This window comes from Cygnus olor, chromosome 3, assembly GCF_009769625.2.
Source record: "Cygnus olor isolate bCygOlo1 chromosome 3, bCygOlo1.pri.v2, whole genome shotgun sequence".
NCBI classification, from domain to species: domain Eukaryota; kingdom Metazoa; phylum Chordata; class Aves; order Anseriformes; family Anatidae; genus Cygnus; species Cygnus olor.
In genome coordinates, this window is record NC_049171.1 from 45,035,430 (window position 1) to 45,062,422 (window position 26,993).

Genomic DNA, 26,993 nt, shown 5'->3' on the forward strand with positions numbered 1-26,993 from the left:
GAGGGGTCTGGAGAACAAGTCTGATGAGGAGCAGCTGAGGGAGCTGGGATTGTTCAGGCTGGAGAAGAGGAGGCTCAGGGGCCACCTTATCACACTCTATAGATACCTTAAAGGAGGCTGTAGTGAGGTGCGGGTTGGTCAATTCTCCCACGTGCCTGGTGACAGGACGAGGGAGAATGGGCTAAACCAGGGGAGGTTTAGGTTGGATATTAGGAAGAACTTCTTTACTGAAAGGGTTGTTAGGCATTGGAATGGGCTGCCCAGGGAAGTGGTTGAGTCACCATCCCTAGAGGTCTTTAGATGATGTTTAGATGTAGAGCTTAGTGATATGGTTTAGTGGAGGACTTGTTAGTGTTAGGTCAGAGGTTGGACTAGGTGATCTTGGAGGTCTCTTCCAACCTAGAAGATTCTGTGATTCTGTGAAAAAAAAAATCAGCCAGGGGTAGTTTAGCTCACCAGGCTCACAATGTCACTGCTAACTACTCTTCTGTGATTCTGTAATATGTGTCTATTTGTCTCTCCCACACCTGTCTCAAAACCCTCTGTCTATACCCTCTCTCTCTTGAACTTACTTCCATCCCTGCCTCAATTCCACTCTTCTGTCTTCAGCCACTAGTGCAGACTTGAAAACTGACTGAATTCTTGAAGATGTAGCTGAAAAGTAAAGTGTATATATATATTATATGTGCTCGAAATACAAAAAAGGTTAGGTTGAACAATATGCTTGTCCTGAGATCCAACGTAATGTCTATGTACTTTTAATAACCTTTGGTACCTACAGACTTTCAGGTTATTTAGAGATATGCTTGGCCACAGTTCTTGTTTGTATTTCATACGTAAAAGGAAAAATAGTTGAGGTTAGTAAGTGTAATGAATAAATGTAGTACCATTGGCACAAGTTAAAGTAAGTTTGACTTCATATAAAATGGTCAGCAAAGCTATTTTTCTCATGGCTGGTTGCAAACAGAACATAGGATGGCCATGTAGGATGGCGAATCTCAGGATAATGACTCAGAAGTACTTTCTGTGGATTCCAAGTTTACAGCTTCATCCCAAACAACTTTTTTTCAAATAATTCTCTGATGCTTCAATTATTTTCTGCTAAAATGTTAGCAATAAAAATATACTGTTAGATAGCTGCAAGGATCAGTTTTTAACACCTCTTTGATTTTTTTTTTCTCCAGCCTTTTGAAATTCTAAGATACATTATAAGAAAAAAATGTTTTGCTTTCCATTACAATAAGAACTAATAATGTCTTTGATATTCTTTTTGTATCATGGAGATAGTATGATTCAGCTGAAAAAAAATGTTAGTACAGTTTGCAGTGTTGCAACAGTTTAATGATTTCACATTCTGTGATTTATTGAATGAAGTAAATTTGCTTGAAATGGGAATCTATTTGTACCCATTTTACTTTACTGGAATGGAAACTTAGTACAATTTTCTGGGATGTAGTTGAATTAATTTCAAATCTGGCCAAAGTTAAAAGTGACTTTTAGGAGAATAAAGAAAACTATTTCTATGTAGGAAGTCTGACAAAATGAGGAGTGAAACTGCAGAAAAGAACAACTATGGCTTCAGTTCTACAGGCAGTAATTTATGACTATGTGTTTCATGACCCAAAAGGTCACACTAGGAAGTATCCTAAAGGATTTAAAATAAGGATATCCATAGTGTATTTCTATAATAGATAGTGTAGTGGAGGAAGACTACTTTACTGTTTTCTTATTTGTAATAGTTTCTTGATTAGAATATCCTGCCTCAAATCACTAATATCTTAGTAATTTATTGCATTGATTGTAGCTAGTGGATTGCTTCATCTCTCCCATTTGAATTTTGACTGCCAACTGTGAAAGCCTATTGTGTATTCCTTACATCCGACAGAAATGTTAATTAGGTATGGCAGTCTTTTAACTCTAGTTTCCCTGGTGAGGAGAAGCTAATGATTCAAATTCACTGTTCTAACAGTGGCAGATTTTGAAGATGTCTTTTCTCTTTTCATCATCATTTTTTTTTCAATACAGATATTAATACATAAAGCCCTGGATTCTTTAAAAATACATATGTCCATGTTGAAAGTATTAAAGAACAATCTATAGATTTGATATCTATCCCTAAAAATTAAAATTAGTATAATTTGAAACATTTTATTTATTGTCATAATTTCTAGTAATATCTTTAGAGTTGAAATATAATACAACCCACTGGAACAAATCAAGTAAGCCTTTCTTGTCCAAATCTGTTTGAAATGAAAGCGTAGAGAGCAAGACAATCAAATATAAAAAAATTCTATCAGTAATTTTTTTCCACTCCTACATTTGGATAGAATGAGTGGGATTTCATTCAAGTGTTAGTTGTACATTTTAAATACTAAAACAAGTCTGTAAAGCTACAATATTAATTCAACATGTAGAAACATAAGGCAATAATCTTTTATCGTGTAGGGAAGCTTTAAGTCTGTGATGCAACATACTCATTAAAAATGAATACGATGAAGTTTTGCAAGTAGAACACATGAAGTTACATTATGCAGAAGTTGTTACATTGATAGTTGTAATGAAAAAAAGTCTTTGAAGATAGTGTACTTAGTATCATAGAAATGATGCAATTTAGACAATTATTATGGGAAAACCAATTGTTTATATTCATGGAGACAGCACATAAAGTTAGAAGGAAACATTTTGGTCATGTAATCTGGCCTTTAATACATTTGAAACTTTTGGACATCAGAAGAAAATTTATACCAAATGAAGGCTTTATGTAATCTCTCTACACCTTGATGTAATCCTCTCTTTTTGCATCCAGAAGGGTGATAACCCCTTGGATTGTAGTATATGACAAATACTTGTCTTCTGCAGATTATTTTGACTTCACTGTCACTGAAAATAATCACTGTGGCTGAAATTCACCACACAGCCAGGAGGACTGCATCTTATCAATAAAGCAAAATATCACAGAATCACAGAATGGTTGAAGTTGGAAGGGCCCTCTGGTCCAACCCCTCTGCTCAAGCAGGGACATCTAGAATAGGTTGCCAGGTGATCATTGGATATCTTCAAAAAATCTTCCACAACATCTTTGTGCATCAAAAATATGTGGAAACAAAGTTAACATGAAAAGAGCAGTTATCTGGGGGCCACATAATTCTTGAATAAATGTGTAACTTTTTTTTTTTTTACTACTAAATATTTTCAAGGATTTATTTTCTGTTTATAGATATAATTTCTAATCTACATGCTACTTTACTCTGCCCTGCAATCACATCTTTATTTGCAAGTTCTATTTAGTGTAATTGCAGTAATTTTTCTTAAAAAAAAAAAGATTACTTGCCTTTGCTAGTTTATCTGCATTCCCACATTCAGTACCTATTGGGTCTTCTATATCAGTTTTTCTTGAAGATATCTTACTCTTATGATTCACTAAATGACTTCTTTGATCTTAAAGTTGTACAGCAAGCTGACCTGTTGATAAAATTAATAAGTGCTCACAACAGGGCTTCTCAGGGTAAATTTCTTTCTTAAAACTATGATTTTCATTATAATTTCTCAAAGTTTAAAGGAAGAACTATTAAAATATACACTATTTGCTTGAGTCCATCTTACAACCCCACCACAATCTTTTTTTCTGTATGATATCTTGTTCTTGTTACTTACTGAAATCAAATATATACTGTGTGGATACCCAGAAATGTTGTAATGGATTACTTGATTACAGACAAGTTTTATCCAGCCAGATTTTAATGAATTCAATTTCGTGTTAATTTCATTGCAAAATTTTATGTAGTAACAATTAAAGAGGGTTAAGTTTTGCATTCAACCATCACCTAAGTAGATAAGAAAGACACAAGATCAATTTCTGTGTGGTATCAAATTATTTTGCAAAAGTTCACTTTAAGGGTGTTCACTTTAAGGCCTTTTATCGGTTTATGTGTGAAGTAAGTAATGAAGTTATAACAATTGACATTAGCACCAATTTTTAATTCTGTAATCAATTATTTATCTGTAAATTGAATGTGATATAGTAGTTTTGAGTTTGGATATATTTTTTTAATTATTATTGTTTGCTTATTTTGGAACGTTTTAGTATTGATTGTGCCAGTGTACTATATATTTCATTCAGATTGGAGTCTATTCTGATTACAAAAGTCTGATTTTACTTTCTATTACTTAGACATGTATAGTACCACTTGGTGACCTGTACTTATATATGGTCTCTCATCCTCTAATTTACAATGTTGATCAAAAGTCATGCAATTAATATGATGTATGAGCAAGGAATACAAGTATTTTGGCTAATTTGGTCTTTTTTTTAAGAGTCAAAACAAGAAATTGTACTATTCTGGGAATGCATAGCTTCCTGCTAGGCCTGTGGTCTTGATTCCAATTCTGTTTATCTTGGAAATTATCTAGTATTATCTAGTATCTAGTATTATCTAGTATTTTTTTCTACCTTGTATCCTTTTAGACCTGATTAATTTCCTTCTCATTGTGTTTTGTACTGGACAAGTGCTTAGTTCTTTTTTATCCACTGGACTAGCTACTAGTCAGCTGCTTTCACAGTTACTTTTTTTTTTTTTTTTTTGTACTGAGATAAAGGCCACATAAACTAGATATCTTTTCAGCTAGACATAAACCAGCCTTTAATGAAACAAGATCACTTTGCATTATATCACTTCTTGAGTCAGTAGAATTTACTGTATTTTATTTACATTCTTTCACTGGACTAGAATGATCTCAGAATAAAACTCTTAAGATCCTCTAAAATCTGCAGACTTCTGCAGAATATCGCAGTTATATTAATCTGACTTTAAAGATACGGAATAAGATTTCTGGAAAGATTCTATCCTGCTGTGTAAGTACCTCATGTTGATTTTTTTTTCAGAAGAAAATTGCTCCAAAAATATTTTCTAACTTTCCTAACTTTCAGAAATCTCTTTCCAAATGTGTTAGATTTTCTTATGCTTTAGGCTGAACACTTGTTGACATACATATTGGTACCTTTCTTTATTTCCTTTGACATAGTGATTTTTAAAATGCAGCATTCTTTTCTGCATGATTAACTTGCATTCCACATAAGGTCCCCATGAGTAGGAAAGAAGTCAAGTCACGCTGTTTTTGATAATCACGGCCACTGTTTCTTAACTAGTCATAATACTATTTCCACTTGAAAAGGAAACATCTTATTGCAACTTATTTCAAACTACAGCCAACCTTCAAGGGCAGCATACTAGACCAGACACAGCTTTAAAGGGTGTTTCCCTCTAATGTTACTAAGGTGATATTTATACTACAGAATGTAAATTCAGCATAACCAGTTATGTAGCTCTGGCACTCTGTAATATAAACAGTCATTTTTGTGGCTGTCTGATACACAGTTTAGAGATGGTTCCTTTCATGTTAACAGTCATGGGCAGCTTCAGCAGGCTGATACACAATGGTTAAGTTAATAACTCCTCTACAGTGAGTGGTTGGCTAATTTCCTTTTTTTTTTTCCTTTTTTTTTTTTTTTTTTTAACATCCTTTAAAAATACCATTATCATAACGTACACTAATGTTTTCCAAACAAACTCAAGGCATTCTGGTCACATGTGGTATGCATTCTTGCTCTGTGGTCATTGTCACAAATATGCACGTGATAAACTCGAAGAAGCCAGATAACTTGGCAGAAGTTTGCTTATGAAATCATAGACAGCTCACTCTAGGAAGTCTTATTTATAATATTCACATGTTGAAATCTAACTGGAATAACAATATAATGGTTTTGCAATGTTATTGAGAGAACTAGTGATAGCCATCTTTGTGGCATATGCAAGAACATTCTTTGCAACACAATGTTTTCTGTAGGGCTGATTTTTTTTTTTCCCAAATTGTTCACCTGAGTTATACAGATGGAATAGGTACAGCCACCTATGTATAAAAAGGTGATTGCATTATCCAGGTAAGTGAAGATCATGTATATATAGTTAATTAGCAAAACCGAAGATTTCAGACTACGAAACGCATATGTGGCTGTCTCCTTCAAGTGCAATGTGGATGCTTAGCACTGAAGATAATGCATTTGCAATATATGTAAAATTTCTAATAAACTCCAGAGAGGGTTATCTTGTTATTCTCTTGTCCTGAGTGCTAGAGATACTGGCAGTTTATCTCCAGTGAAGAATCAAAGTTTCTGGTTATTTGCTTTTGTTCTTTTTAAACCCTTCTATTTTAAAAGGAACTGGTTGCATGAAGCTTTTCCCTCCAGAGAAAAAGCTATCACAATAAAATATAACCAGCTGAAACAAAACTAGTGTTTGGTTTTAGACTAAACTTAATAGTTTGGTTATAGAGGTATGTGCTGAAAGCTGGAGGAGTATACTGCGTATTTCTGAGCACATACACACAGGGAGGAATACTGTTGTATGTGTCTCTCTTTGTTGGCATTGAAATAACACCCTTTCCATTTCTTGCTTTTCTTAGAAAACTATTTACAATAAAGACTATGAAGGATACAACTGTAAAATAAGATGTATGAATATATATGTGATCCTTTGAGTTTTTATCTAATTCAAACTCCATTAAAGAACTATTCACTTAGCAACTATAATGAAATAAATCATGTAGTGTCAAATAGCTGCCTAATTTATTTTGCATTTTACCAGTGTGCAAGTTTTTTTACCCAACATCCTTTCTTGTGTCTTTTATGAAGGAGATGAGGAATTCTTCATTATCAGTGCTTTTTCAGAGATTTCAGACTATTGGCATTTTATTTTCTCAAACTTTTACATTTTTTTTTCTTTGAATTATTCCTTTCTCAGTATTCTCCAGTGTTGTTTTCCATGTTCAATTTCACACATCAAGAATAAGTTAAACTAGAAGCAAGAATAATTTGGATGATGAAAAATGTTGTTTTGAAAGTGCAGCTATTAACTCTCACTTTGGTTGCTCTCATTTCAGGACAAGCATCCTTGATAGAAATACATGATAGAAAACCTTTCGTATAGCCTAAGTGAATTCAGAGTAGGCACATTTTCTGTAAACATTGCCTCTGCTTGAGAATTTATTCAAGAATCTTTCTCAGAGCACCTATGTATATGCAGAGCTTATTCAATGGCTTTTGCTTCAAGTATTTCAATCAATAATAAAGGTGCTAACAGGAAGGGTGGTTTTGTTTGTTTGTTTGTTTGTTTTTTCCTCTTTCCTGGGAGATGTGTCCAGTTAAAAGATTGTATTTATTAATCTCAATTGGAACTGCTGAGAAGATGTGAGGAGCTGGGGGTTGCCTAGCAGATAACTAGCATTAGGACAAGAGGGAATGGCCTCAAGTTGCACCAGGGGAGGTTCAGGTCTCAGGTTATGAGAAATTTCTTCTCAGAAAGAGCAGTTAGGCATTGGAATGGGTTGCCCAGGGAGGTTGTGGAGTCACAGTTCCCGGGGGGTGTTTAAGGAGAGGTTGGATGTGGTACTTAGGGACATGGGTCCCTAAGTGGATGATACCGGTGGTAGGGGGATGGTTGGACCAGATGATCTTGGAGGTCTATTCCAACCTTAATGATTCTATGGTTCTGTGATTCTATGATTTTAAGTAATATTTTTAAACATACAGCAACCAAGTCTAACCAACTCATTTTGTGATATGGTGTATATTTTGGGGCTCATGTTTTCAGGAGCTGATTGAGGACATTACATTGAGAACAAGTTTAAAATAAGTATGAAACAGTTGCTGGTCTTTGAAAAGTAGTCAGCTTAAATACTCTGTCTACCTAATGGATGATAATTGTCCTTGTGAAAAAATTTCGTGGAAGCGATAATCCACCAAGAAACTATGGTGATCATATATTTAGTGCATAGGCACTTTCGTGAGTGACAACCAATATTTGTCTGTAATATAAAATTAAAAATTGAACAAATAAAGCAGATCTTTGCATGGAATTGTCCAAAATAAATAAATACTATATTCAGTATTTGGAATGTGCATTGTATATTGCCAGAGGAGAAAGAGAAGAACCTGAGAAAACTTTGGGGGTACATAAGAGCTATTGTACGTGAATCTCCCCCAAAACACTTTCTGATAAATCAGAGTTGAATCCTGTCAAAGCTAAATGAGGAATTGTATTGCATTGCAAGTAGAATCTGTGAAGACAAAAAATCAGATATTTTGGACAGTGGAAGACTCTATAAGGAAAACAGCCAGAGCCATTAAGTACGGGAATAACATAAGGATTGTGAAAGTATTAAGAGAGTATTAACATGACTCATTGGTGATGCTTTTCATCAAAAGCTTTTTTTCCATAACAGAATATTATAATTATTAAATAGTAGCATAGAGACTATTGTAACCCTTACCCAAGCTAGTCAGAGTAAAGGATAATCAAAGAATATGGACTTGGAACCCTTAATTCTAGAAAGTGTTACAACATTATTATTATTTCTAATGAAGTGTAAAACAGCATCAGCAGAATATAAAGTGATTGAGGATTACTGTAATGATGTTGCAGGAAAATATGCAAGAATGTATGGATGAGCTGGATGGCTCAGTGAAGAAAATCTATCTGTCCTTCCTGAGTAAAAGAGGCATAAAAAATATGCATTGACAATTATACTGCCTCCCTGATATCACACACATTTAAATTCCACTCCATGTAATACAGGATTGCATTGAATAGAAGATAGAAACAAAACTATTGTCAAGAAAATTGATTCCGGGTAGACGGGGGGATGTGTGACAGTAAACATCTGACCAATTCAGAGAGCAAATGTCTAGGGTCTGTGTACATGAGCATTCCAAGCTAGATAGGAACTTCATATTGCCTACAAAAGCTGTTCTGTTTGGCTGTTCTGTTTGGGAAGCACACATCTGAGGTTTTTTACATCTTCAGTTATAAATGTTAAAATTTAAAGTGTAGCTAATAATTTTATTGAGTATGAGAATACTCATATTTGAAGTATTTATTTGAAGTAAATATATTTGAAGTTGGTATACTGGTTGGTTGAAGTTGATTTCTTTACCAATATACTAATAGTATATAATAGTAATAGTATATATGTATAGTATATATAGTATTAGTATATATAATATACTATTAACTAGTATATATAATATACTAATATATATAATATATAATATATAATATATATTATATATAACATTATATAACGAATATAACTAATATGTAGTTAATTAACTAGTTAATAGTATATTATAGTATATTGTATATACTAATACTATATTGGTAATGAAATAGAAGACATTTTGAACACTCCAAAACCACAGAACTTCACATCTGAAATAGACAGCTTTTTAATTGTTAGTGTTTTGTTTATTGGATGAAGGATTTTCTTTCCACAGCAAAAACAGTTTCTCAGGTAGCTGTTTTATTTCCTTTTTTTTTTTTTTTTTTCTAGCAACACCATCCAAATTCTTAGATAACCTACTGTGGCACTTAATCGTACTTACCATTATAAAGTTTCTCTTAGTATCTAACCTGATTTCTTTTGTCAGGGTGTAAGGACATTACTTCTTGTCCCATATACAGAAAATAACTTTTCTGATTCCTCTTTGTAAACACGTTGTATGTGTTGAAGACTTCGATCACTCCCCCATCAGTATATTCTTCCTTAAATAATAATAAAAACACATTTTATTCCGTTAGTCATTCCTCATCATTTTTTTTGTAGATCTTGGTTCATGTTTCTGTTGAAGTGCAGTATTCAAAACTGGATGCAGTACAGCAACTCAAACATTCATAGTGTCAAAAATAAATTTTAAAAAGATCAATTTTAATGGGAAATATCCTCTATAGGTCCTCTAGTCCAAACACCCACTCAAAGCAGATCCAAGCAGATCAGTTTGGTCTTTTCTCAGTTGATAGTGTGACATTGTTGACAACGCCTAGTGTGTGATCCCCTATAATATCTAGAACTTAATTTTGTAGAATTGCAACGTAATCAGCTCTTTTCCTCCTGAATTCATGCAATTTGTTATTCATCTGAAATTATTCATTAATTCCTTTTGAATGACACTGTATTTTTAATTACTCTTATTTTCTGAAATTTATCATTTTGAATTCTGATTTTGTCCACATTATGGTGTGAATGCACATCCAATTAGCATGTTTCCTCTTTGAAAACAAGAAAACAAGTGGAAATATTTAACTTTACTCTAGACAGAAATATTATGTATTACTACTTTCCAGATTGATAATGAATCTATTTTAATGAAGTGCACATTTCCAGGCAGACAAATTTTGTTCATATTTTTAGGAAGAATGGCATGACTTTGTGTATAATATGATGTTATGACTTTCCTTAGCTTCTTTCCTTCTCCATAGTTTCTTAGCTTTACACAAAAGGAATAGCTTTATAATACACCTAAGATTAAAATAACATTTTTCTAAAAATGGCATTATTTAATAAAAAGATTCCTGAAAATATTTAATATTAAAGGACTCTCTGAAGTTATCTTTCCCTATTTTAGTCTAAGCTCTTCTTATTGTGTTTCTAATGTTAATTCTATAAATTACCTGGTCAACCATAACCTTTTCAGGGAAAACAGGCACAGGAAGATCATCAAATTGTTTGATCATCTTAGTAATGTGTTGTGGTTTAGCCCGGCTGGCAGCTAAACACCACACAGCTGTTTGCTCACCCTCCCCCCTCCCTCTCTGGGATGGGGGAGAGAAACGGGAAAGTGAAGCCTGTGAGTTGAGATAAAGACAGTTTATTAAGACAGGAAAAATAATAACAATAATAATAATAATAATAGTATTAATAATAATAATGTGTACGAAATAAGTGATGCACAATGCAATTGCTCACCACCCGTTGACCGATGCCCAGCCTATCCCCGAGCAGCCGCCCCCCCTCCACCCCGGCTAGCCACCCCTATATATTGTTCAGCATGACGTCAGATGGTATGGAATACCCCTTTGGCCAGTTTGGGTCAGCTGTCCTGGGTCTGTCCCCTCCCAGCTCCTGCTGCATCCCTAGCCTGTTCGCTAGCAGGACAGAGCGAGAAGCTGAAAAGTCCTTGGCTTGGTGTAAGCACTGCTCTACAACAATTAAAACATCAGCATGTTATCAGCGCTCTTCTCATCCTAATCCAAAACATAGCACCCTACCAGCTACTAGGAGGAAAATTAACTCTGTCCTAACTGAAACCAGGACATAATGTCATTTCATGTTTTTCTCTCCTTGTTGGGCAACAGATGAACTAGATCCTAGACTTTTTTTTTTTATCCTTGTTTCTAGAATGTTGCTTTTTATCCTTTATATACAGTGCTAATTCTCCCATATTTTGACATTTCCTAGTTGTGTGAGGTTTTTGTTTGTTTTTCTCTTTGTCAGTTGAACTGAGTTACATTTCACTTCTTTCATACTTTTTCTGCATTTCATGCTCAGTGAAGAATTCACAGCTGAGTTTTGTTGCTCCTTTTTCTACACTTTCTGTATTTTGTCTTAGCATAGCTTCTGCTTGGCCCATACTGGGCTTTCTTTAAAGAATTCTCATTTCACCTGAAAAACTGTTTTCCTTATAGCTGTCTTCTATGGAATATTTCATATCAATTATCTGAGTATATTAGCAACTGTTTTCATACATAGGTTTTGTTCTGTCACTCTGTCTGCTCTGTGAAGATCTATTCCATGATCCTTGTCACTTAAATTGCTTTCAGCTGTCATATTTTCAGTCAGGTCTTCATTCTTGTCAGAACTACATCTAGAAGAGCTCTACTGGAGTCATTTGCCTATCTGTTGTTTGATAAGTTTCTGTCATTATATTCTAGTTGTTTCTTTGGACAATTTATGTTAGATTCCTTGCTAACCGTATGAATATCACTGGTGTACATTTCTAAAATCAGGTCCTAATCTTATTAATTTCAATAGAAATATGTAACAATAGAATCCCAGCAAAGTCTTCGTTCAGTAGTTGTTTTTTTTTAGGAAAAAAAAAAAAGTAAGAGGCAGCATAGAAACACATATCTTCTGAACACATTTCTTCTGAGAGCAAATGATCTCCATGCTTTCTCCCTTGCATTTTGGGTGAAATCTTACATGCCAAAGTTCCAGTTTTATGCAGATAAAAAAGTGTAAATCATGGGACTCCTCAAGATAGAGGTTTACATCAATGATGCTGACAGATCCTTATTAAAGCTGTCAGATGTCTGTAGAATGAAGTGCCTTTAACCCCACTGAATGCTGATGTGGAGATATAGGGCAGTATGAATTTTGTTAAGTTACCCTGGAGAGTTTATCCGATTATTCATTGAGACTTATATCTGGTGCAGTAATTGAATCTACTACCATTAATCTTACCTTCTTTGGTGCTTATTTTTTATTATTGTACAAAATGAAAAAGCCTCTCTAAAGCATGAGGACAGACTGAGTCATGTGTTCAACCCTACACATAGAAATTGAAGATTGTTACCATATTATAGTGGAAAACACTACCATTTGTTCTGTGTACTTTTTCTTTCAGCTTTGGGTTTAAGGATGGTTATCTTATATCAACAAGCAGATGGAAAAACCCTACATTTTCCTAAATGTTAAATTTCTTCCCATAATTATAAATATTCTGCTGGTTATTTTAAATTGCTTACTGTCCTATTTCCATATCACTTTATGCAGAAAAGTCACATCAAATCCTAAATTAAACATAGGAATATAATGTTTAAAGAAATTAAATTCAGTTTTCATGGAATGCATATCAAAGAATTTGCTTTTTGAGTTAACTTGTGTCTGGTTTTGCCACAATCTTGAAAATGGCAGGCTATGACTTGAGGCAACAGAAAGCAGGTACTTTGACTTTTTTCTCCCTGTCAGTTTTCTATACCTTGCCTAAGAAAACATTAAGAAAATAGTTAAGAGCTCACGTCAAGAAAAGTGTAAAACCAGATACTTAAAGTGTTTGATTGATATTTCGGGTTTAAATTAAAATGTTTTTATTCAGTTGCTAATAACATTTTTAATGCATTGTAAGAGGCTTACCATGTCCATCCAAATAGTGTTTGATATTAACTTGTATATAAGGTATGTATTAACTCATATAACATACGTAACTTGTTAAGGAGACATATAACCAAAAACTAAGATTATTCTACTTTTCATTTAATTCTTTTTACAGGGAGGGTTATCATGATAGTGTACTAATTTAGGTTAATAAAAAAAAAAAGGTATGGGGGGCATTCAATATTTGTTCTGTTTTATTAATTTTTACAGGAAGAGCCATATGTAATGTTCAAGAAGTCAGATAAACCTTTGTATGGAAATGATCGATTTGAAGGTTATTGCATTGACCTCCTAAGGGAGCTGTCTACTATCCTTGGATTTTCCTATGAGATTAGACTGGTGGAGGATGGAAAATATGGAGCCCAGGAAGATGCCAGCGGACAGTGGAATGGAATGGTTCGTGAACTAATTGATCATGTAAGTTAATTTTGGAAGCTTTCTACTCTCCATTTACATTTCAATTATATCTATACAAATTGTAAAACATTTTACGATAATGCCATTTAAATAGTACTGTCTTGGAAAATGCAGATGTTTAAAAGAATAATGCAAGATCCACATCAATGATTATTTCCTCCAAATTCTGTTAAACCAAGTCTATTCTGCATCTCTATTTTGTCTATAGACAATATTTGTTTCCTGCCAAACTGCTTTAGCTCTTCCATGGCATATGCCTAAGTCAAAATAAAGAATAGATAGTATTCAGAATTTCTTTCTGAGAACATGTATCTGTTTTATTTATTTATTTATTTAGTGACAGAATATAGTCTTCATTAATCAGTAGAAGTCAGGCCTTTTCTGATAGTGGATCTGAGACTTTGTCTTAGAGAAGTTTTTGTGTATCCATTTTTAACGCGTAAATTGTTTGATATGCAAAAAAAAATAGGAACATCTTTCTTGAAACATAAGCGATAAAGTGCAAGCAGTAAGACAGAAATCTCAACATATACTGAAGCAGCAAAGTAATGCAAACAGTGTCAGAGCAAATACCATTACAATTACTTAGGCCAGGCATTACTTCATGTCCTTCAAAACATGCTTTCCCAGTTGGTCATGCCAGTTGAATTCAGTTTGTTTGAATTTCATTTTTTTTTTTTTAATTATGTCATTGTGCCTTTTAGTATTTATTTGAGTGAATTGCTTAATACAGAGACATTTGATCAAAGAACTTGAGATAAAATGTGTTTGGCACATCAGTATCATTTAAAGTAGGAAGGGGAGATTATAGCTAATTCAAGTGAAACTTCCTAACGATGGCATGAAGAAAAATATTCACTAATCCCACTCCAATTTCTGTAAGATTTCAGCAGATGGGCAGAACATGTGCTAATCAAAATATTCATGTTTATTAGAAGGGTTTTTGTCTTTGTACTTTCTTACTACACAATAATCCTTTTTTTGTTGTTGTTTGTTTTTGTTATTGTTGTTGCAGCAGATGTTGATTACGCCTAGCTTCACACTTTTAAGATGAATGTGTAGGAGTGTTATAGTTATATTATCTTTAAATATGTGTATGTATTGTACATAATAGACATCTTTAGCTAGACTATCTTCATCTCTATATGTAATTTCACACATGTATAAACGCACAGGCATGCATAGCTATTAGATTTGATGGCTGTTAGGTAGTATCATCATTTGAAACTAATTTTCTAATGGGACTGGGATGAGTAGTGAGGAAGTATTTCTTATATAATTCTTCAGAAGCTCAGAAAAAAATCATTTTGCTATGCTTTTGTTACTCAGACCTATAGTTTCCTTGAACAAGTGCTAGTGTACCTTCCTAACCTTTTCATTAAGGTAATCTTGAAATAAAACATATTTGAAGAAGTTGCAGCAGTGAAATATGTAAGAAATATGTCAGAAGCTTTCCTGATCCTTTCCTCTTGATAACATAGAATGGAATGTGTCCCACTTTCCCCTAGGCTGAAACTAAACTAATCTTAAAATGCATTTTGCCCGTTGAAATGCTGTCATGGAAGATGTAGTCTAACTTTTAGCCTGGATCATAGTGAGGTTAGGAAGTCGAGCCACCCATGCTATGCTGAAACTTCCCAATAAAAACCCTTCAATTTCTAACTTTTCTTTTCTTTGAACTAATAGGTAATATATTGTAAAGGTTCTTAATTTTAAACTAAAAATTGTAAAAGAGCTGTTCTTCAGAAGAAAAAAATCTGTTGTAATAGATTTCTGCTAATCTCTCCATTTCTCAGTAGTTAAAATTTTCCTTTTAATTTCTGTATTTTTATCCATTTTTATCTTCTAATCTGTTTGATTAAATGCATATTACTCATGCATGCATACTCCTTCTGTTCATCAGTACATGTTATTGATACCTTTTATTAGGAAGAAACACTTCAGACCTGAGAACTGATTCACAAGTATTTAGAGAATTCCATATAGTTACTACATTTGATTTTTCCATTTGATTACTTTACATATCAGCTTAGTTTTTCAGTCTTTTTTTTTTTTTTTTTTTTCATTTAGAGCATATTTATTAAAGTGCCAAAAAGGTTTTCTTTTGTACAAAGTGAATTAATGAACTCAATTTTTATTTCATTTGGAAAGGTAAAATGATTGTGTACATATTTCAACCTGAGTTTCTAATTGAATAAGTAGACCACAGAGCAAAGATAGAGTTGTCAGTGTAGCATAATACCTACATCTATTTGAAAAATATTTTTAGAATTTATTTTTATCTTTTTTTTTTTTGTATTTGAACTGTCAATCACTTAAGACAGAAAGAAGGGGTACTGTTCTGTAGTAGATATGTTCACAAGGGTAGTTTGAAGCATTTGTAACTCAAGAAAAAGATGGATAATTTCTTTATGTGTGTAGAATAATGTGTGTAGAAAGGAAGATGCACAATTTTTAAGATAAAAAGTATGAAATAGAATCTAAATGTTTAAACAAACTGCTTGAATCTGCATTTCATTGCTTTACATAATTGCATGGGCAGTGTAAGTGAAACAAAGATAATGCCATCAGAACTGAGATTAGCATATCATGTATATCTCAGGCTTGAAATTCTCTAGTGTGAACAGAAACTGAAGACTTTGCATCAGGCTTTGTGTATTTTCAGTCTCTTTTCCTATAGTTTACTCGTGTTTCTTCTTTCTTTCCCTGTTTTTTACAGTGTTCATGTGTCATCATTCTGATGTTAGTTTCCAAACAATGACTAGTTTCCTTCTGAATAAATCATAAATACTGAAAGTAAAAAATGAGTTCAGTGATTAGTATCCTTTGACAATTGAATGAAAATGAGTTATTTTTGGAAAAGATAGTGGTCTCAATAAGTGCAAAAGAAATACTAGGACAACAAGTGTAGATGAGATCTCCATGTAAAAACATTTTAAATGGAATTTCTCCAGTTAAGCTTCCTGATTACTTTGCCTCAATGGGGGATCATTTCTTTTCATTCCCCCCCCCCCCCCCCCATTTAATTTAATAGAAAGTTTTTAGATATTCAGGGTGGGATGTGGGGCATACTAAAATCCAGGTACCTCCATCCTTCATGAATGTATTCTTCATAAAGAAGTGTTCTTCATACTGACTTTCTGCCTTTGGTTCAAGAATTCATTCAAAGTAGGATAGACTTATTGGATTGGTTTTGGACTAGATTAGATCTAAATTATGTAGATTTCAGGTTGGTCTGTGATGCCAAAAAATTGTTACGGCACTGTATCATATTACATGAGATAGATAGTGTGAGTGTGTAAATTATGTAGACAACAGATACTGATAGAATAAAAACATAAAATTTTTCATTACTTTGTTCGTCTACTTTACAGTTTCAAAGTTACTTCCAAATGTTCTTATTGTTGGGTTCTGAAACAGGCAAATAACTACTATCTTACATTTTCCCAGAGATATAAATGAAAGTTAAAAATCCACTGGAAGTAATTTGTTACTATTATATACCATTAAAAATATCCCCCCCCCTTTTTTTTTTCTTTTTCTTGGCCCTTTGTTTGAATGGTTCTTCTACAGTGCAAAGCGTATGCATTGCAAATTGTCTTTAAGGCTTGCAGTTCTTTTATGATTCATAAATAATTATAGAAAAGGTCCAATTTTAAAATCATGACTGCTCTTTTATTATATGTGAGGATTAAATGGGAACTTCCCTTCGTTTCTCAGAAGAGAAGGATTTTCAGCTTGGAGGAAAGTAAGACTTACGCAGTTGGACAATTGGAAAGCATTACTTAATTTAAATTAACTTTAGACATAGCTTTGTGTTTCACTTCAGTATCTTTTGATTTTTTTTTAATCAATATCTTACATACCAGTAAATACTTCCATATAAAATGCTTACATTTATAGTAGCTAGTATAATAGCCAGTACAGTAGTAGTGGCCATAAAAATATTATTGGCCTTTTATTCTCTCCATAACAGAATGCTTTCAGATATTTATATAATTCTGTTTAAAATGCTCCTGGGGACATCTGCCTACAATAACTTCTTACTTGTTATTTCCTACAATAACTTCTTACTAGCTATTTTTCTCACGTAATTTTAGGTACTTATGTTCCTGAAGGACTAGAGCCAAGCTCTTCGTATTACTATTTGGAAGTTAATGAAAGCTTCAGATAAGCAACTATAGAGATTTTTGGTTGCTTCCTTCTTAAGACAAAGACAAATCTATATGAGCAAAGGAATTTTTTTTTCCATCTTTTTTTTTTTTTTTCCCCTCTTACTTGCTTCCCCAAATGCAGTTTCATCACATTGCTTGTAGTATACTACTTTTCTTCATATATACAGCAAAACCTGCCTCATAGAGCCTTGTCAGGAAAGGTTAAAGAGCATATCTTGCCTCTTCTTAAGGGTTGATAAAGTCTTCCTCCTTGTAATTTTCATGCAAAAGGTCTATCAAATGAGATTTTCAAAGCAATGCAGTACAGTTAAGCTTCATTATGAAATGCTTCCTTCATTAATGAAAATCTCAAAATTTTACAATAGCAGAGATTTAAAGACTGTTGGAGAAAGAAAGATTGAGCATTGTTTTTTTTTGCACCAACATTACATGTGCTGGACAGTAAAACCTGATGTACTGTCAGTCTGTCAGTGCTCTTTACAGCACTCTATCTTCCTTTTGGCTTCATTGTTGTATCAGTGAAAACATGATACCCAGAGATGTTTTCAAAGCTATGTGTAACACCCAACCCCTACTGTGTATGTGGTGTGTATGTGTTTTTTTTTTTTTTTCCCGAAGGATTCTCCTAAGTTAATGACACTTACTCATATGCTCCTACTTATTGAATGTTATTTATTAATATTTATTAATAATAATTATTACCCCATTGTCAAAATATTTCCCCACAGAGGATCACTGGATTGTAACATCTTCATTTAATGATAATTTTTTGTCAAATAGCATGTTACATTACCTCCTCCTTCCTGTATTTCTCAGAATGATTTAGTTATTTTTTCACAGTATGCCCTAGATTTTCCCTAAAGAATGTTCTGCTGCTCTTCATCATCTGGTTCAAATAATAAGAATATTTTACAAGACGATCTAGTTATTACAGCAGGAATAGAATATCAGTAGTGACTTTGAAAACTTGTTTTGCCTTATTTACCTGAAGTTGGAAAATTCAGGGTGCTGGCACAGTAGGTTAGCTCTCTTCCTTTGTGGTTGCTGTTTGTAACTGTGAACTGACATTCATTTTGTATTTCTTTAAAAATATTATAGATATCATAGTTTAAACATATATCAGCTGAGCAAGCATTAGGAAAAAAAAGGGGAGGGGAACTGAAGAGTGAAGCACACGGAGATTCAAAAAGTGAAAATTGTGCAGAGAATGCATTATTTGCATTCTTGCAAATCAAATGCAACATTTGCATGCTCTGCTGTTGAGAAGGAAGGTAAACTGGTATCGATGGAAAAATAGTATTATAAGATTTTACTTTTTTACTTTGAAATAAATGTTCAAACTATTTGGTCTTTAAGTTCAAACTATTTGGTCTTTAAGTTTAGAATGTGTCTTTTGAATGTTTATTCCAATCACATTAACAGCAATGAAATAATCACTTCCAATCCAGAAATGGTGATTCTTTAAGATATTTTCCATTCATTCATAGTATCATTCATAGTATGAATTAACAATATGGTCACATAATGATATATCAGAAAATACAAATAGATAGGAGAGTATCATAACACAGAAATTATTCTAACTGACATGTCTGCAAAAAAATCTAGATATTTTAATGATCTTTCTCCATCTAAACCTGCATCTGTGATTTCTCTCTTTGTCTTGGTTTTCTTACTGTCAAAAATTCAATTGAAAGTAGCCAAAACTTAGTTTATTGGTTTTTACTTGTCTTTTATATTCCTTCATTCTTGCCACTGTTTATAACACCAACACTCTGATAAAAGTTCAAGACTCTAAAAAGGGTATTTTAGATGCTTTTCTCTTTTTTTTCCTTTTCCAGAGAGACTGCATTCACATCTTACCATATCTTGGAAAAACAACCTTTGTTTTCTTTCTTGCCCATACAGTACTCAGGCCTTTCTTTTGTATATTTGCCTGTAGCAGCTACCCTATTTCTGTCTTCTAAGTATATGAATCCATTTCTTGAGCTCCATGTTCCTCACTGGTTTGACCTAACATTTTATATGCACGCTTTTTTCTAATTGTGCTCTTGTAGCTGTTGTAACCATATCACCTATTCCCATTTGAATCATGAGGCCATCATTAGTATTCCTTGAATTTTTATTTGTGTTTTGCTGGTTCTGCAGAAAACATTAGTGAAAATTGTTTGCATTTCAACAGAGAATTTAACTCGGAAATAAATTAATCACAAAATATATTTTTTTGGTTTCCCAGTTAAAAAAAAAATCAATTATGAAAAAAGACAACTTACTGACTACAAATTTTTATCAAAAACACTTTTTTCATTAGAAATTCTTTTGACAGATATTTTTCAATCAATTCATGATATGTTAATTTCTCTTTGAAATTAGCACTTTCAGTTTTGTTACTCTGTAAAGGACGAGAAACAATACACATTCAACAATTTTCCTTAAAAGAGTTGGTGATAACATTAAAACTGTAGGATTAAATAGGGTCAGGTGTTGATCTCCAGTCAATATGGAATCTTAATATTTTCTTTATATGGCTTTGGTAAAGACTTCTTGTTGTCATGGAACATTTTCACTTTAGTAAAACAAAATAATTGTAGAACACAAATTTTTGTTCAGCTATTTTTATCAATAATCCTTCCCCTGCTTCCCCCTGTAACACACCAGGCAATGATGCATATTTCTCTCTATTTCAGTAAACAAGCAAAAGATTTTTATTAAAGGAGAAAACATTAGTTTGATTTTGATTCTGTTCTCTCCTAGTTCTCCACAGCTCTTGATTTCTTTTTAAGCTCCTTAGAATAGATATTATCCACAATATACTAAAATACATGATATTTTATTAAGCACTACAAAATAATTGTCAAATCTATTTTAGTACTTTCCTTGTCTGAAGAAAAAAAAATTACTTCAAAGTAAAATATCTTTCCCTCATCTGTAAAATAAGCATGTATCTTTTGTCAAAGTGCAGCATACATTTAATTGTGGGGGAAAAAAAAAATCAAAGCACCGCATAATTTGATCAGTTTTCTGTTTTTCAAAAAAACACTAGTTTGTATTTTTAGAAAGGATGCATGCAATTTTATTACAGTATTTCATTTGTTATGACTTTAATATTTATTTCTTAAAGTTTGGATTTACAGAAATTATGTTTCTTCATTCTTGAGATGGCAAAGCTTTCCTTATTATAACTATATTATGTCGTTGATTTTTTTTTTATTTTTTTCCTATTTCTGGTTTTTGAAGGAGTTTTCTTTCTTCAAATATATTAAATATGGAAAACCTAAGTACAATTTAACATGTAAACCATTTTTTTAAAAAAAAGAGACCTCACTTGTTTTACACATTTATTGTATAGTAAGCTTTGCAACTGATCATCAAGCGACAAAAAATAATAATAGTAAAAAAAATAATTTCTGTTTTCTTTTAAAGAGAAGCTGTGTCTAGTACATTAAAAATGCATCTTTTTCCCTATAAATAATGTCATTCCAAAGCCTTGGTAATCCTGGGCAGTTTTTCAAAAGTTCAGAGAAGGGGTATCTTTGACTGGTGTCCATTAAGGTATCTTCTGTGTGTGTCAAATTATTTGATGAGAGTATTAATACTATGGAAGTCTTGTTATTTTTATCTCATTAAAAAATGAAATGTAACTGTGAGCAGCATGGCATTTGAGAGGGTAAACTGTGGAATTTGTACGAAACAAGGGCAGCTATGTAATACACGTGAGAAGTAATTTCTGATACGACCTACCTTTACTTTCAGTGTTCTTACATAATTAAAATAATAACAATTCCAGATGTACCTCAAAGAGAAGGGAAAATTTTGATGTGAAATTCCTTTTTTCAAATACATTTTTAGAACCTACTTGACATCTTACATCCAGCCTCATAACATCAATTTTATCTTGAATAAAGTTCCACAGATTAAAATCTTGTACCTTAGATAAAAAGACAGGCAGAGAGAGACTTAATAACAAAAAAGCCAAAATAAATGTTTTAGTAAAAGGTACCCATAGGAGCAAGAACTATGTAGGCTTCTGTTTTAGTCAACGGATACTTAGTAAAAACAATCATAACTAAGTCAAGTGAGAAATCTGTTTTATCTTGTAAAGCAGTGCCCAGCGGAGTAATTCAGCTTAGATGCTCCGTGATCTCAACCACATCTGCATAAGGCAGCATAAGTGACACAGGACATCCATCCTATTCTGGGGTAGCACATTTGAGGACAGGTTGGCTATCCAAAGTATCTCAGGCAGTAGACCCAGAACACCTTTCTAGAGCTCGATTAGCTGAACTGCCCTTTAGACTACATCATCTGTGTTGATCAGACCTCCACTAGCAGTAATGGGAGTTTAACATTCTGTGGATTGAGCAGTAACTGCTGGAGAATTTTTATTGTACTCAAGGAGAACTAAACACATATTTGTGATTAAATATTAAAAGATTAAAAAAAAAAAAAAAAAGAAGAAGAAGATGCATTGAACGGAATGCTACAGCCATAAACGGATCTACAAAGAGTTTACAGATTTGCAACAGGAACTGATTCCTTATATATACTTACGCCAGCACCAACCATAGGAGCATCAGCTTCAGGTGCCCTGACCCAATGTTTGACTCCAGTGTTTTGACTGTGCCCCAACGCCATTTCTGTTCACCTAAAGTGGCCTCTGAATGCTCACATTTCATGATTCTTACAAGACAGTACTGTGGTACTTCTTAACTCATGAACAAGGGAAACTTTACTCCCATACATGGAGACTTCTGTCTCTGACATTTCAACTTCCAGACAGTTTACCTGTTCTGCAGTCAAGCCTTGTTGCCCTCCATGCCAGATCATTCCTTGGTCAGGAATTACCATTGCTGAGCAGTTACAATTTGAATTTCCCGTTCGTAACCCACACCAAAGTGTCTGGTTCGACTTGAGCTTCCTTATGCTGTCCAAGACACCCACATAGTTCTGGTATATTGAAGACCTGTGGGACACCCTTTAATTTGACTGAGCAGGAGTTAAAGGCAGGGTAATACCTTATAGCATGTCACAAATTCTAGCCCAGTTCAAAAAGGGGCTGGAACCAGTGCCCAGGCATCTGCCTTTTGGTGTTAGATCACACTTTATGTCTTGCTGGAAACAGTTGGGAGGTTACAATCCGTCTTTACAAAATAATATTTGTATTGCATTTGCTACAGCATTCATTGTGTGTTCACCTTTTTTGTTGTTGTTTGTTTGTTTTTCATTACTATTAATTACTATCAATAAGTGTGATTAGATAAATTCCTCTCTTACTGAAGTATATATATATATTTTTTTTTCTGAATGTCTATCCTTATTTATGAAGATGGACATAGCTGTTTTGTCACTAAATGATTCTATTTCCTAATTACTTATTTTCATTATTCCCATTACCTACCATGTTTGTATGGGAGCTGTGAAAAAGCAGCTGGCTGAGAACCTTTATCCATTAAGAAAGTAAATAGTAAATTTGTTAGCAGCACTTTCATAATGAGATTTTTTTTGTGCGTGTTCTTAGTTTTCATGTACCTTTAAATAGATTGTTTAAGCCATCTAGATAGAACTCTCGTCTTTCATCTGGTTGTATAGTATGATGAAATATTTTTAGTAGTCTAATAGCATAAGATAAATTATCTTAAAGTTCTTTATTTAAATCATCTTGTTTCTTAGATTGAACCTTACTTTTTTCTCCCCATTTTTAGTTGTCATGTAACCAAATCTATTCATCATAAAAATTAAAACAACAGCCAGCCATCTTGCATTTACTTGTTTCACATTCCAAAATGGGATTAATAAGGCTAATATATATATACATATACAGTGAAAATATATGACTTCTGTTTATGTGAGTGTTTTCATGATGCATAATATTACTCATCACTAAAAATTACTTTCATGGACGAAATGTAATTTTTCATTTCTTATGGCAAGGAATGTTCAGGCTATTTAGGCTCAGAGAAATATGTAAGAAAACGGAGAGAACGTAAGTACTACTGTTCAAAAGTGGCAAAGAAAAATTACATGGATCTTTAATGACAGAAAGGGGAGTGAGTGATCATGTGAGTGTAGTAGAAAATGTAACATGTTTATAAGCTTGGCATCTGAATTCTTTAAATGAAGGTGGAAAGTGTTGAAGACGCCTTCAGGAAGGGGTTTCAAGGCCTAGAAGCAAGTCTAAAGAAAACTTGCTTTGAAAACTGAAAGTTTAGTTAAAACATCATCTAAATTGATGATATTCTAGAGAAATATTTTAATGTCTTCTACTGCACTGAGGAAATCTCCATATATAACATATAATAAATTCTGAGCAGTCACAAATCACTCATTGGGTTTTAGTTTGAATGTTTCTGAATATCATTGAGAGGAAGATACTCAGCTCAGCTGAAAGCACAGTGTTTGACCTGTCTTGGAATGATTTTCACCACCAGAATCTATAAATATGCATTGATTTTGGAGTTAGCCGGTCATCTTTGCATGTTACAGATTTTGTTACAAAATGTCCTGTTCAACTATATAGCTTTCACACTTTTATAATAATTACTCCTTTCTTTGCACAAATTCACATGGGATACATTGAGCATAGCACTTACAGAGAAGTCTAAGCTGTTTACAAAATTTAGGTTTTAAAAAATTAGGTTACATTTCTTGACAAACTGTATCAGACTGGTTACTTTTTTTTTTTTTTTTTTTCCCTCCTCCAAATCCTGGGTCTAAACTAGCATAAAGCTGCAACTAAATCTGAGGTGTTGCATGATAAATCACGCAAAGCTTTTGTCATATTCAATGTAAGATTTGAATTCTGATCCTTTAGGGGTGTGATATTTCAAAGGATAACATTCTAGTAACTACTCAGTAGTTTGGCAAGTCTGCAGTTGCGGTATTGTTTCTTGAACCAGCAGCACTAGTGAATATAGATAAATAGTAAGCTAGACACCTACTTATTTTTTCTGTAGTTTTAATGTGATTTTTTAACATCTTAACATTTTATTCTGTTTTTGCTTACACTCTTTTTAAAAAGCAATGACACAATTCCCTTTTTCTGTACTCTCCGTATATACTTAAAATATTACTGGTTCTATTTCAGTCTTCTTATCATAGAATCATCACATCATCTAGGTTGGAAAAGACCTTCAAGATCACCAAGTCCAACCATCAACCTGACCAAGTCCTATCACTAAACCATGTCCCTTAAATACCACAAGGGATGGGGAGTCTGCCACGTTTCTGGGCAGCCTGTTCCAGTGTTTAAGCACCCTCTCTGTGAATAAATTCTTCCTAATGTCCAATCTAAACCTCCCCAGCACAACTGGAGACCATTTCCTTGCATCCTATCACTTGTCACCTGAAAAAAGAGACTGACACCATCCTTGCTGCAACCTCCTTCCAGATTATAACTACCTGGAGAGCAAAGGAGCCCTCAGCCTCCTCTTCTCCAGAACAAGCCAACCCTGATTGCCTCAGCTGCTCCTCATAACTCTTGTTTTCTAGTCCCTTCACCAGCTTCATTGCTCTTCTCTGTATAAGCTCTAGCTACTCAATATCCTTCCTTATCTGGTCATAGAATCATAGAATGGCTAGGGTTGGAAAGGACCTTAAAGATCATCTAGTTCTAACCTCCCTGCCATAGGCAGGGATGCCACCCTCTAGATCAGATAGGTCAAGGCCCCATCCAGCTTGGTGTTGAACACCTCCAGGGATGGGTCATCATATTTTCAGACATCTTATGTTTTGTTTATAATTTATCCCTATCCTGATCACTTCAGCCATTTGAAGGCCATCAGTTCTGAGTGCACTTTTTTTTTTGGGGGGGGTATACATTTATTTACCTTGCAGATTAAGTATTACTGTTCTATGCTGAACCATTCTTCTCTAAATTTCCAGTAATCATCAGTTTTATTTGTTAAGCTTGGTTGGTGGTTTTCCAGCATTAATTTCTCTTTAAACAAAGGTACTAATTCACATTATTTAATGTTTATAAATAGTATTCCAACTCCTTCCAGTTATTCTGTCTCAGGATAAAGTATCAATAATTCCTTAAATGTTCAGTGCCTGTAATGTATTTTTGTGTGTATGTTTATTGCTCTAAATATTCATATTATCTCCCAGTGATTATTATTTTCATGAAAGCAGCATTCCATTTCTTTCTGAAATCTGTCCTGGGGGTCTACAGGATAATTATTATGAAAATTTGTAATATGCCAGAAAATATCACGTGTGCTTTTTATGCCCTTCATTCTAACTGCTAATTCATTAATCCACAATTTCAAGTGCTCTGACCTTTTATTTCCAATGTCATTTGTCCCAAGTTGAATGAGCAGCAGCAGGTGTCTCCCTAACAAGCAACTATGTTTCTTTTGTTGCTTGAGCCTCTTCTTTTTTTTTTTTCCTCTTAAAGCAGACAAAATATTCATAGTCTTACAGAACCTCTCTGCAAATTTTTCTCTTGCATGTCTGAATTTATCAGTGTAATTCAGTCAGATATGCCATACTCCCTAGCATCTAGTCTTCCATTTTTGCATTGTTGCTGTTTTTATTTTAATGGTGAAAGATCAAAGAAATGGTTTCCTACATGACCATAGAATTATTAGCAATTGCAGCTTTACTGTTACTTCAAACCAAAAGTCAAACATTGGTTGCTATAGTCACTTACAAGATAGCACTTAATTTGAAGCTATTTCTACTTATTCGCTCTCTCATAAAGACTTTATATTATATTCCCATGTAAAAATGTACAAACAGATCCTAAGTCAGATTGAATGTTATGCTGAAAAGAGACACACTTAAGATACAGTGCAGTGTCAAGCATTGCAGGAATCCAGGAAAAAATGCCAAGAAAAGAAAAACCTGTAAAATGTCAAACAAAGAAATCCTAAGCCAGAAGCAGTATAGTCAAGTGTTCAAAATACACCTATTAATTCAGTGCAAAGCAAATAAGAAGTGCATCTGTGAATTTCATATTAAATTGCAGGCAAAACGTGTGTTATGGATATCAAGCAAAGGACAGAATGAAGTTGCAGTTTTCAACAAAAGAGCAGTTGACAGTAATCACTTATTTTCAAAAGAGCAAGGAACTTCCACAGCATCTGCATTTAATAAAACAAGATCCAGCAATATTTCTAGTATTACAGTAAAACATATAAAATAATAATGCATACACTTTTTCTTAATAATAATAAATTATATTGTACAACCTTTGAGATTATCACAACCTTTGAGATGATCACATCCTGTATGTTTCCAAAATTTTCTTAGTTATTTGATGCCAAAAGTACATCATAGTAGCATCTTCGCACTAAGTGCTCTGAGATCTGTGGATTTTTTTCTGATTATTTGTACTTAGGTATATAAAGGATTGTTAGTCTATCTGAAATTTCTTGAGGACTGAGAATTCCTTCCTGTTCATTTAACACTGTACCT

General features: G+C 33.4%; 1 protein-coding gene across 9 annotated transcripts in view; it reads left to right on the top strand.

Annotated features, from left to right (window-relative positions):
• GRIK2 (glutamate ionotropic receptor kainate type subunit 2) overlaps positions 1–26,993 on the top strand; it is a 411,568-nt gene that overhangs the window by 235,637 nt on the left and 148,938 nt on the right. For 8 of the 9 annotated variants that reach the window (XM_040551172.1, XM_040551173.1, XM_040551178.1 and 5 more), the window contains one exon: positions 13,195–13,401. In XM_040551172.1, the coding sequence (XP_040407106.1) occupies positions 13,195–13,401 (207 nt within the window). Of the gene's footprint in view, positions 1–2,859; positions 2,962–13,194; positions 13,402–26,993 lie in introns of those variants that run through there. The other variant, XM_040551181.1, reaches the window with a different exon arrangement.